This window comes from Chroicocephalus ridibundus, chromosome 17 (assembly GCF_963924245.1).
Source record: "Chroicocephalus ridibundus chromosome 17, bChrRid1.1, whole genome shotgun sequence".
Taxonomy (NCBI): domain Eukaryota; kingdom Metazoa; phylum Chordata; class Aves; order Charadriiformes; family Laridae; genus Chroicocephalus; species Chroicocephalus ridibundus.
The window spans coordinates 9,289,888-9,303,089 of NC_086300.1; the positions used below are offsets into that span (position 1 = coordinate 9,289,888).

The 13,202-nt window shown below is 41.5% G+C and overlaps 1 protein-coding gene across 1 annotated transcript; it reads right to left on the reverse strand.

The window, feature by feature from the left end:
• Window positions 1-268: 268 nt before the first annotated feature.
• Window positions 269-1,237, reverse strand: LOC134524418 (olfactory receptor 6B1-like). Its single transcript, XM_063354446.1, has one exon. The coding sequence runs from the start codon at window positions 1,235-1,237 to the stop codon at window positions 269-271; it is 969 nt and encodes a 322-aa protein (XP_063210516.1).
• Between the last annotated feature and the right edge of the window lie 11,965 nt (window positions 1,238-13,202).

Here is a 13,202-nt window from a genome sequence, read left to right on the forward strand (position 1 = left end):
TATGATAATCTAGACATGTCTTTTTGTTCTCTAGAGTTCCTGTGAGTCAAATCAATAACTTCATTGTGCATAAGCCTTCACCAGAGACGAAAGATCATTTGAAGGTAATAGGTAGAAAGGCGATTTCTTGTTGTGGATACGTGGCCATATGTATGCCTCAGTCTCTTGAGATACCAGCATTATGATGATTGCAGTTCTAAGTACAACCTAAATATTAAAAACTTTCCTTCTAACTCTCACATTTACACTCTGTCTACAAGGAGCTACCTTAAAGGTGGACAGCAATGAATTGAGAGACCTTTGGGGCAGTCTGTCTAACACTGAAGATTTTTTTCACAGCCCCTTTAACCTCCTGGTTCCTCAGACAGTAAATGAAGGGATTGAGCATGGGAGTTACAATAGTGTACACAACAGACACCAGCTTGTTTAAGTCAAAAGGGTGGATTCTCTTGGGCCGGGCATACATGAACAGAGTGGCTGAAAAGAATATAATGACTACAGTGAGGTGAGAAACACAAGTGGAGAAGGCTTTCTTCCTGCCCTGGGTTGTGGGGATATGCAGGATGGCACTGATGATGCATGTATAGGAGATAATTGTGACAGAGAGGGGAACCAGCAAGATAAGCAAGGCCAGGATGAAATCCACTATTTCAGCCATTGTCATGTCAGCACATGATATGTTCAGCAAGGGGCTGATGTCACAGAAGAAGTGGTTGATGACATTGGAGCCACAAAAAGACAGCTGAGAGATGAAAAATACTTTCAGCATGGAGGCCAAGAAGCCAATGAGCCAGGAGCATGTGGCTAGTTGAATGCAGAGCCAGTGGTTCATGATGACTGGGTAGCGCAGGGGATTGCAGATGGCCACATAACGATCATAAGCCATGACAGAAAGGAGGACACACTCAGTACAAATAAGGGAGCTGAAGAAATAAAGCTGGGTCATACAGCCTTCAAAAGATATATTCTTGCTTTCAACAAGAAAATTCACTAGCAGTTTGGGGACAGTGACTGAGATATACCAAGCCTCCAGGAAGGAGAGGTTGCTGAGAAAGAAATACATGGGCTTGTGAAGTTGATGGTTGATCTTTATCAAGATAATTATGAGTGTATTTTCCAAGATAGTCAGCATGTAGGCCACCAGGAATATCACAAAGAGCAACATCTGAAGTTCCATGATAGTTGGAAATCCCAAGAGGATAAATTCCTGGAATTTTGTGCTGTTTTTGTGTTTCATGGCAAAGGGCATAGTATCAAGCTTCAGAGAAAAGGTAGAAACAGTAAAAGAGAAAAAATATGCAATACTTTTAAAATCGAAGTAATGGTAAAAACTGCAGAGGAAGAAAACATAAAATGGCAAGTTGAAAAGAAAAAAGGAATAATAATAGTGATAAAAAGGAATACTAATAATGATAAAAAAGGAAAAAGTTAAAGAGAGGGAGAAAAGGAACAACATTATTCATTCAGATCGTATACCATTTTGACAATATAAAAGCAAATTCAATATGATATTTTGAAATCTAGTTCATAATTAGTGGCCTAGATTATTACTGAAATCCATGGGTGTTGAATGTCCAGGTGGATGCCCAGTTCTCTCTTGCAGGGGATACTGGATATCCAGGATGCATCTTCGTGACTTAGGCAATTGCGCTTAGTTCTGCAACACCAAGTCATTCTTTCACTGTTTACAGAGTAGAGCTTTGTCCACACTACATTTTTCTAGCATAGAAAGCCTCAAGATATTCACTAAATGAAACAGGCTTTTCCAGAGAGCAATATGTGATATTCTAGATAAATCTCTCCAGGAAGATGAATTGCATTTTGGAGGAATGTATTTCTCTATGTTTCTCTGCCTCCCATCCACTGTTTTTCCATTTCTCTATCCACCTTTTTAAAGAAGCTCACAAGACAACTTTCATATATAATTCTCAATTTCCACAGGTGAAATTGAAAGGAAAATACATTTCTTAAACAGGAAAATGCACATTTATCCCCTTTAACCTTACCATCCTCTAATCTAAGATAAGAAATGCTTTTTCATCTTGTTTTAAAGTTCTACTTTACACATAAATTGTATAAATATTATTTTGCGTTAAAAGCAATGAAACAACCCACCTCTTCCGCCCTTACCCAGAATTATCAGAGAAAAGCATATAATAAACTAGGTTTTCAGTGATGGAAGAACATTCATCTTCATAAAAGAATTCATTGACACTGAAACACCAGTCCAGATACAGTTCATTTAAAACCTTTTATAGCTTCAGAAGCAGTAATATAAACTATGATTGATGACTTATAATGTGCAAACTCATTTAACTTTTTAACCATATTACTGTTAGCTATTACTACCATGAGAAATTTCACAGGTCTAAGGAGAAGCTGCAAAATTTTGTCTTTTTCTCTTAGTCAGTGCAAAATAATCATTAACCGATTTGTCTCCATAGTACATGCATTCAGTACTTCTTTACCTGGCCAGTATTAGTTCTATAAAACTGGGGATATATGAGCATTTTAAATTTCAAATTGTTCATCTTACACAACAGTCAAGTCCACAAATAAGCAATTATAAGAGAGTGATGGTGATTCTCCTAAGTCAAATACAATGCTTACATTTCTCTGTCACTTGAACTGGAGTAAATACCCGAGCTATCTTAACATCAGAAGACTATACTGAGAAGCTGGGATTCATCTACTGAAATTTAGATGGCTATCAGTTTAGTTATCTAGCATACGATATACTCAGCTTGTCTTCTTTCTAGGGAATATAGATATACAGGCATTTCCAGGTAATACTGTTCTCATTGAGAGGAAAAGGTCTAAAGTAGGTCAGATGCATCATTCCATAGCCATTTCTATTTCTCTCTTCCTTGTCTCTATAAGTCCATGTTAACAAGTAGCTAAGATGCCTAGACGCGTTGCTCAGCGTAGTTCCTATGTATGCTGTAGATGTTGAAATGCCAGTGGATTAATTCCTCCTTAGAAGAAGGTGATTATCCTACAAAAATTCACGAAGAAGAATAACAGTGAAAAACTTTCTTTTCCTCTTACCTTCCCACCACTTCAGCAGTGCTTGTGGTCCCATTCATGGGCTAGTTAGGGAAAACAACCCTTCTCCATGATTTCGTTGAAAAAACATAACCTGAGTGGTGGGAGTTCTGCAAAACATACTGACGTAATTGCTTCTTACCTGTTCTTAAAAAACAGTTCAGTATAAGATTGCATAAGTAATTACTCATGGGATTTCACTGTTTACTTTGCCTTTGTATAACTGAGGTACCCAAGAAGAAAACTCATGAGTATTAATTCTAGCTTTCTGAGGCTCTCTCTACAGCACTTGCAGTTCATGAAACAAAACAATAACCTAACTTAGCGGTCGTGAAACATTTTCTGGAGGTCAGTATTCCTCAGTTATCTACTAGTGATTCTTCTTATGAACAAGCTACTGACAGAGGTTCTTCAGGAAGTTACCCAAAACTATATCGTGTGAATAAGCTGAGTAATTGTCTGTTACTGTGCCTACGTGATCAACTAACTGTGTTTTCACAAAGCATATCACCCTGCAAATGGAGCTAATTTATCTACACCTTCATGTTTTGTGGCCATTTCAGAAACATGTGTGGGTCTGGCAGATCTCACCCAAGACCTTTGGCAAGACTTAAACCTTTCTGGAGAGAAGGAAGGCTACCCTGCCACATCTAAAACATGAGTAGGCCTAACTATCCATGTAAGGGAATGTCTTTGTGTAAGAGACTCCTTCTTTGTTAGTTCATAACCTCTTTGTCTTTTAGCTGTACCAGAGCCAACTAGCATCCCTTTAGACCAGGTCAAAATGTAACTTCATGGCTAGTTTCCTCTAATTACTGATTGCTGTAGGTAGTATGGGCAAGATTTTTCTGGCCTGCAGTCCTCAAGCACTGTATCATCAGTCTTTGTTCCCTCATGCCACTTCACAGGATACACAACTAACATCATGCTGAAAAACATAACTAAGTTCAGTACAAGCCTGTCATTAACAGGGGTTTTCGAATTGAACACCAAGGAAAATAAATTCCTCAGAATCACAAGGAGTCCATGTAGCCTGAGGTGCCATGTAACATGAATGTAACCTGTCATCAGGCTAACGCTATGCAGGATGGATGTCAAAGATGGTTCCCAGGAGACGACAGACTTAGATCAGTCTGGATCAAATATAATAATCAATGGAGAGAGCTGGAGGCATCCAGTAAATACTTTACTTATACTAGAGTTAGTACACAGCCCAGAACTCTTTCTGAGAACTAAAATCTAAATTCCTGAGATTCGCTTAAAATTCCATAGACGTTTATCAAATACACTATTCAGATTTGAGATGAAGATCTATTTTGCTTACTGAGAGAATGAGATTCATGCTGTTCATAGAAAAATATGGGGCTTTGTGTGTTTTGTGTGTGTGTGTATGACTGCAGATATCACCAGAATTAATCTAGACCATTACCTTTTATTAGTTATGCAGTTTCATGATGCCTATACTAGGTGATTTGACTACTATGCTTATCAGAAGTTTAATAACTCTTAGTTTGTTGCTACTCCACCTCTGTTGATTGCAACAAAAATTTAAGCCATATCAAAGACCAGATTCAACAATTAAAATAGGCAATTAAGGTAGGTCCTTTCTATTGGAGGCTCCACTTGGATTGCTGTGTCCAGTTTTGGCATTCCCCCAATTCAAGGAAAATGTGGAGAAACTAGAGAGGTTCCTACTAAGACCTACTAAGATGTTAAGAGACACTTGAAAATCAGCAGGCTCATTTACCATTTAAAATGGAAATTAAACTGTGTAGATTAACCCTCTCCCCTCAAAAGTAAAGATTTGTTCTGTAAATCTCAGCTACTTCCCAAAGTTTTATTTGAAGTTAATGAAGAGAAGACATAACTTCTTAGTCATGGTTCATGTTTTTCTATGGCAGATATCTAAAATGACTGATATTATCTGAATTACTGAATCGTGTGAAGAAAGCTGACATAACTATCTATTTGGTGCCTAAAGTTCTTTGAATTCCAGTTTCATATTAAGTTGGATCAAGGTCAGAATGCAATTGTGTTCTTTGATGCGTACCAAAATAATACATTAAGATAAGGTGATAATGTTTATTGCCTTCTCTACTGGTCAGGAATGATGTATGTGTGTTTGGTAGAAACACCTTCTTTTACATTCACACAGTGTCAGCATTCATTGATTTTAGCTTAACGTGCAGATTGACTCAGGAAAAGCAATCCTTAACCACTGATGTCTACACGAAACCATAACCTTAATTTCTGTGAAAGTAGAAGTCTTATTAGACATTCATAGGGTTCAGACAAATTCAGTTGCAAGATTATCTTCTAAGTATTATATTAGTGACCCAGAATGAAACTCTGGAGACAGCACCCATGCCACACAAGACCTTCCATAAAGTGTCTTTTACTTCCCATCCATCAATTTGCTTCTCCATTACTTGATAGAATTCATCTTGATTTATCACAATATACCTGAAGTTTGATGTATATTCTTCTTTTCCACTTAGTGAGGTTTCAAACAAGCTTCTTTGACCTATTCCTGCACATTCATGTCCAATAATCAACTGCCTTTCTAGAACGATGTTCAGGCTTTGTCCTTCACAAAATATTTTTCATAGAAATCATTAAGAAAAAAACTCCATCAACGTTATGAAATGTTAGAAAAATTCCCACAGAAAAAGAAATAGATATTTTATTGATTTCATTGTATATTTGTCTTTGAGTTTCAAAATATCTACTTCGATTTTGATTTTTTTTTTGCATACAGATTCTGTTTGTAGAATTATTCTAATTGCATAACTTGCATGTTTCATTACAAGTACATAACTGCTGCCAAATAATAAAGTGACAGAATGTAAAATATAATTTTATCTCTAGGCATGGCTTTCACATTTCCTAGCTTGTACTGTATGTGGGACTCCTCAACACTATTTTAGCAACTTGGTGCAGGCACCTTTCATGAAACTTGTGGCATTTAATTTAAGCTGTGGTAAACGATGACAGCTAAGGCAGGTAACTTGGTTTCCAGTATAGCCCCTGAACTAAGCAGTACAAGAAAAACCTAGCCTGTGTCATCTTAGCATGGTATTGAATACAAACCATAATTGAAAAGTCCATGATTTAAAAGGATGTCAAAAAGAGAAAATAAAAATGATGTTTACACATTCAAATATCAACTTTAAAAATTCCCAAACTACCTTATAGTACCCTAGAATATTGACTGAAAATAAGTTAATAAGAAAGGGTGATTAATTAGAGTATTTCAGGTACCTCCCTTCAAATAATGTATCACTCTCAGGTGACATATAAAGGTAACTTCCATGCTTAATTTTGAGAATCCTTAATGGCATGTGAAGGTTCTCAGGGTAAAAATTATACTGAATGTTTTTTTATATATTTTAGTCCACTGAAAGTGGCAGATTTTACCATGTGAATATCTTCACTATCTTCGGAAGAACTGCTATTGAATATAATACAGAGAGGGTGTGAGAGGAATAATATATAAATTATATATAAAGCATCTATATAAAGCAGTGATTATATTGGCCTTGAAAAAGACTTGAGGTTGCACAGAGAAAGTGGTGCCCAAGCATTAAGTTTCAGTAATACTGTAGGTGTGAGAGACACCATTCAGAAGGGAAATTCAGCTCCCACCACGTGCCTAACAAATTCAGAGTATGATTCAGATCAAAGACTAATACACCTAAATAATACTGCAATATGTGAACTACATGTCTGAACTCCCATTACAGTCAATGGGGAGGGAATCAATAGATAAGAGGCTGCAAAATGCTTCACCTCATTCAAAAGTAGCCAGATTGTTTGGGATTCATTTTCCAAAATGCGTGTCTCTTCAAATACTGCTGGATGTTCTTAGCTGATGTTTTGTATTTTCTGAGCTGTACCTGCCAGACCCATGTAGTTACCTTGGATACCCAAGGCACTAACCATCTGTTCCCTTCTTCAATGACTAAAATAAAGCAGATGTGTCCCATCACCTATGTGTGTCTACACATTCACTTCAGTTTTGTGCTGCTGGAAAACCTACTGGTTTGAGAAATTAAGTCTTCATCTCTGAAAATCTATTTCTCATTAGAAGTAGAGTGCAAATATGCGTAAGCCAGGCAGACAGTCAGGAAGTCTGGGCCTGAGTGAGAGCTAAAGTTCAAAGTTGTCAAAAACAAATTTTTAAAATGGTACAAAGCTCCTTTAGAGACCAGAATTCTCAGTCTAGTCCAACTTCTATTTCAAAGTATGGGCAAACAAAAGTAATAAAGGGCCAGTGAAGCACTCTAGATGAGACAACAGTTAAGTTTTCAGGCAGGCCTGAAATTGGCAAATAACTTCAATTTCTGACTTGGTCCAAGGAAACCTTGGGTTGTCCCATTAAACACAGCTGCATGCTTCATGCAGTTACAGAACACAGAATTCATACACTCTCTTTCATGCAAGTGAAACAACATTTTTCTGGACTGTAACACAACTTGTACTTTTGTCAAAGAGAAATCTCAAAGAGCCACAGGGACCTGACAGACCCCAGGGAAGACCTGGGTGAAATGTTATGATGTGATTTGTATGTAGCAATTAACTTCATATGGGTTTAATCCTGTCCAATGCAGAGCCAACTAACTATGTAACACTTGGTCTGGGTGACCACAGATCACTCAGGGTAGGGTGTTATTAATAGCATACTTGTAAAGAGACTTTGTGTTTGTTGTGTTCATTGATGCACTGGTGGCATACGTGCCCATATCTGCAGTGATGGACAGACATTCAGAGTTGTACTAAACATAATTAAAGTCATAAATAATGAACTTTGGACATAGTATTTTTGAATGCCTGGAGACCAAAACGGGAGGGTGAAATTCTGGAAAGGTGAGTGTTTGTAAGTCTGATTGTGACCTGTTCTCATCCCCTTTTCCTGCTTCCCAGCATTCTGTTTAATTAAAACTCCTTCAGGATGTAAATAGTAACAACATAGGTGCAAGAGAACTCTGCAAGACATTAGGTCATTTTGCATGTGTGAGCCACTTAACTCCACTTTTATGCGTTATTTTCTTGTTATCATTCCCCTACCATTTCTTTAGCTTACATCTTTCATTATTCCTCTTAGATTTTATGTCTCCTAGCAATTTAAATTAGTTGTAAGCTTCATCTCACTTCATTTTATGCACGTAGAGCATAGAAACATATACCTAACCTTACAGTCTGATTCTTTTAATAGTTAAGGGTGAGGATCTCAGTCACATAATTTTCAGATAGATGAATGGAAGTAGGTCACATGAAGACTCCCTAGAATTTTATCATTATCTCCATTGATAGTAAACATATTGTAGTCTGGCTGAATAGCTCATGATGTGAAGGTAGGCATAAGGAACTTTACTTCAAGTTACCGACTAACCCCAGTTACTAGTCTGAGCCTACCCAAAAATACTGAAAAGCAGCAGGTAACTCACAGTTACCGTTCTCAGTCCAAGCTTCCCTGCATTATTTGTAGTTCACTCAAAAAACCGCAGTTGTTATCCATCCAGCTGTTGTAATGCTATTCGTATCAGCTGCGTGCTTTCTGTACGATCACTGGAACTGAACAGACTGGCACCAACAGAACAGATTCATCTTGTGTAGGACCTGAATCATTCTTCATAGGCAACTTGCTTTTCCTTCAGTGAATGAAGAGAAAGACACAGACAATGGATCTACCATCTTAGGTATCCATTAGCTCTGGTGAACCTAGGGTACTGACTATAAAGGACCCCCTTAAGATTAAATTATGTCCTGAAAAGGTCACTCGCCGAGACGAACAGCTCTGATGCAAGCACATCCACAGTGGAGCCTGGTGATCGTGGGAGGCAGGGGCTTTTCCAGAGCTTTTTTGTGGTGGGGAAAGGTCAGGGCAGTGCATAGACCTGCAGGGAGCCAGCAGCTGGCACGAGGGTGACTGGCGAGGTGGGGATGGGGCCAGAAGCAACAGTGGCTGCCCCACTCGCCTAAAAGGCAGCACAAGGGAGTGTGGTGACCAGGAGTGCAGTGACCAGGATGGGCAAACAGCCAGGGCATGGCGTGGCAGTTTGCCTGGCAGTTCACGTGGAAGGGCTCACTGCAAGGGCCACAGAAAGCTCTGCCAGCTCAGGAGGGGAGTTCAGCTGGTGAGAGAGCTTAGCCATGGTTTCCACCCAGCAGAAAGCTACGTCCTCTGGACTTGCCAGAGTAGATGTAGCCACACAGAGAGAGGTCCCATGGAAACATGCAGCCACCTAGGTCTCAGGCTGCAGGGAGTGCCACAACTTTACACGGCTAATGGACAGTAGCAGAGATGACACCTGCGCGAGGTGTGACCAGGTGGACAATCTGCTCGGCCTGGTGGCAGAGCTAAGAGGGGAAGTAGAAAGGCTAAGGAGTACCAGGGAGTGTGAGAAAGAAATAGACTGGTGGGATCATGCTCTGACCTCTCTGAGAGAGAAACAGGGACAGACACCAGAAAAAAAACAAGATAAAGGGGATCCCATATCCTCCCCCCACCAGGCTGAAGGTGGTGGCCAAATGGAAAGCTGTGAACAGAGGCAAGTCCGTGCTAGGAGTCGCAAGAGAACCCCCTCCTTGCTCACCTTGCCTACTTAGGTGCCTCTGTACAATAGGTATGAGGCTCTGGATGAGGTAAGGCCAGTCAATGGATGATGTGGAAGATGGTCCAACTACACTAGAGAAGTTGACAGGACCGGAAAGGCCTACCCCCTGTTTTACACCACCTCCGAGAGGAAGAAAAGATGTATTATAGTTGTGGGAAACTCCCTTCTGAGGGGAACAGAGGGTCCAATATGCCCAGCAGACCCTCCTTGTAGGGAAGTCTGGTGCCTCCCTGGGGCCCAGGTTAGGGACATCACTAGGAAACTTCCCAGCCTGGTACATCCCTCAGGCTATTACCCACTCCTTCTCTTCCATGTGGGTGACGGTCAAGTGGCAACATGTAGCCCAAGGGTGATTAAAAGAGACTTCATGGCCTTGGGAGAGTTAGTAAGGGAATCTGGGGCGCAGGTTATCTTTCCTTCTCTTCTTCCAGTTACAAGCAGTGACACTGGAAGAAACAGACTTAGTCTGTTAATATATGGCTCCGTGGCTGGTGTTACCAACACAGTTTTGGTTTTTTTGACAATGGGATGGCCTACACAGCACCAGGCTTGCTGGCGTCGGATGGGGTTCATCTTTATCAAAGAGGGAAGAGGGTCTTTGCTCATGAGCAAGTGGGGGTCATTAACGGAGCTTTAAACTAGACTTGATGGAGGAGTAGGCTATTATCAGGCTTGTCCGTGATAGCCAAGGGATTACACACCAAGGTTTGAGGATGGGGCACTAGCAAGAGCCCTCAGCCTGTTGCTCTGAGATGTGCTGTGTACACTGCAGAACACTCGAAGTCTTATGCAGATGAGCCAGGAGCTCCAGAGAGAATAGGAGCTCACGGGAAACACAGGTAAAACACCTCAAAGGAAGGCCACCTGGAGAGCAGCACAAAGGAAGTAAGTCAGCTTCAAATGGGACCCAGCTTAAGTGCCTCTATGCAACAGCACTTAGCATGGGGAACAAACAAGAGGAGGCAGAGATATATCTCCAGGGCAATGATCTCATTGGCATCACAGAGACATGGTGGGATGGCTCCAAGGACTGGATTGTTAAAATGGAGGGATACAGGCTTTTGGGGAAGGAGAAGCAGGGGACATGAGGAGGGGGTGTTGCCCTCTATAGACAGATAGGAGCGGCATTGCGTTCACAGGCACTGGTCCTCATGGGGGACTTCAACCACCCTGATATCAGTTGGAGGGACAAAAAAGCAGGGCACAGGCAATCCAGAAAGTTCTTGGAATGCGTCAATGACAACTTCCTTCTCCAAGTGGTAGAGGAACCAATGAGGAGAGGAGCTATGCTGGACCTTGTCTTTACCAACACAGTTGGCTGGTGGGGAATGTCAAGCTCAAGGGTAGCTTTGCCTGCAGTGATCACAAAATGGTAGAGTTCAAGAGACTTAGGGCACTGAAAAGGGCATGCAGCAAGCTCACTACCCTGGACTTCAGGAGAGCAGACTTCGGCCTCTTGAGGGATCTGTTTGGTTTGGTTCCATGGGATAAGATACTGGAGGAAGGAAGGAAGCTGGTTAGTATTCAAGGATCACCTCCTCCAAGCTCAGGAGCGGTGTATCCCAAGAAAGAAGAAGTTGGGCAAAAAAAGCCAGGAGGCCTGCATGGATGAACAAAGAGCTCCTATACATGCTCAAAACTAAAAAGGAGGTGTACAGAGGGTGGAAGCAAGGACAGGTAACCTAGGAGGAATACAGAGAAACTATCTGAGTAGCAGGGATCAGGTTAAGCAAGCTAAAATCCAGATAGAATTAAATCTTGCCAGAGACATCAAGGACAGCAAGAAAAACATCTGTAAGTAGGTTAATGATAAAAGGAAGATTAAGAAAGATGTGCGCCCTCTCCAGAAGGAAACAGGAGACCTAGTCACCCAGGATATGGAGAAGCCTGAGTTACTCAATGACTTTTTCAGCTCGGTTTTCACTAGCAATGGCTCTAATCACACTGCCCATGTTGCAGAAGGCAAAGGCAGGGGTTATGAGAATAAAAAACTGCCCATTGTAGGTCACTATCAAGTATGAGACCATCTGAGGAACCTGAAGGTACACAAGTCCATGGGACCTGATGAAATCCATCCACAAGTCCTGAGGGAACTGGCAGATGAAGTTGCCAAGCTGCTTTCCATTATATTTGAAAATTTGTGGCAGTCTGGTGAAGTTCATGCAGACTGGAAAAGGGGAAACATAACCCCCATTGTCAAAAAGAGAAAAAAGGAAGACCCGGGGAATGACAGGCCAGTCACTCTCACCTCTGTGCCCAGCAAGATCATGGATCAGATCCTCCTGGGAACTCTGCTAAGGCACATGGAAAATAAGGAGGTGACTGGTGACAGCCAACATGGCTTCACCAAGTGCAAGTCATGCCTGACAAATCTGGTGACCTTCTGTGGTGGGGTTACAGAGTTGGTGGATAAGGGGAGAGCAATAGACATCATCTACCTGGACTTAGGCAAAGTGTTTGACATTGGTCTCTAAATGGGAGAGAAACAGATTTGATGGATGCACTACTTGGTGAATAAGGAACTGGCTGGATGGCCGCAATGAAACGGTTGCAGTCAATAGCTCAATGACCAAGTGGAGACTAGTGATGAGTGGGGTCATTACTGGCACCAGTGCTGTTTAATATCTTCCTCAATGACATAGTGGGATTGAGTGCATCCTCAGCAAGTTTGCAGATGACACCAAGCTGAGTGGTGCAGTTGACACACCTGAGGGACAGGATGCCACCACGAGGGACAGGCTGGAGCAGTGGGCAGTCCATGTGTACCTCATGAGGTTCAACAAGGCCAAGTGCAAGGTCCTGCACCTGGGTCAGGGCAGGTGAGACCCCACCTGCAGTACTGCGTCCAGCTCTGGAGCCCCCAACATAAGAAGGACATGGACCTGCTGGAGCGAGTCCAAGGAAGGACCACGAAGACAGGCTGAGAGAGCTGGGGTTGTTCAGCCTGGAGAAGAGAAGGCTTTGGGGAGAGCTTATTGCAGACTTTCAGTACTTAAAGGGAGCCTACAGGAAAGGTGGTGAGGGACTCTTTATCAGGGAGTGTAGCGACAGGACGAGGAGTAACAGTTTTAAACTGAAAGAGGGTAGATTTAGATTAGCTACTAGGAAGAACTTGGTTACTGTGAGGGTGGCGAGACAGTGGAAGAGGTTGCCCAGAGAATTTGTGGATGCCCCATCCCTGGTGGTGTTCAAGACCAGGTTGGATGGGACTTTGAGCAACCTGGTGTAGTGGGAATTGCCCCTGGCCGTGGCAGGGGGGTTGGAACTGGGTGATTTTTAAGGTGCCTTCCAACCTAAACCATTCTGTGATTCTATGAACATGTTTATTTCTCTCCTGTGACTACGAAAATGTGTCTTAAGTTCAGTGCAGTTGGAAATGTCTACATTAAAAGTATTTGCATCTAGGACAAATAACTCTTAACAAAAAGGCTCCCATTCTAACAAAAAATCTCCATATCAGAAGTCTAGGCAGTCACCTTCTTGCTCATCAGAAATCTGAGTGTTGCAGTGTTAGGGAATAAGTGGTTGTTGCAAATTTCC

Excerpts from the sequence above, each read along its gene's own strand:
- LOC134524418 (XM_063354446.1), bottom strand. The coding sequence starts at position 1,237 with ATGAAACACAAAAACAGCACAAAATTCCAGGAATTTATCCTCTTGGGA.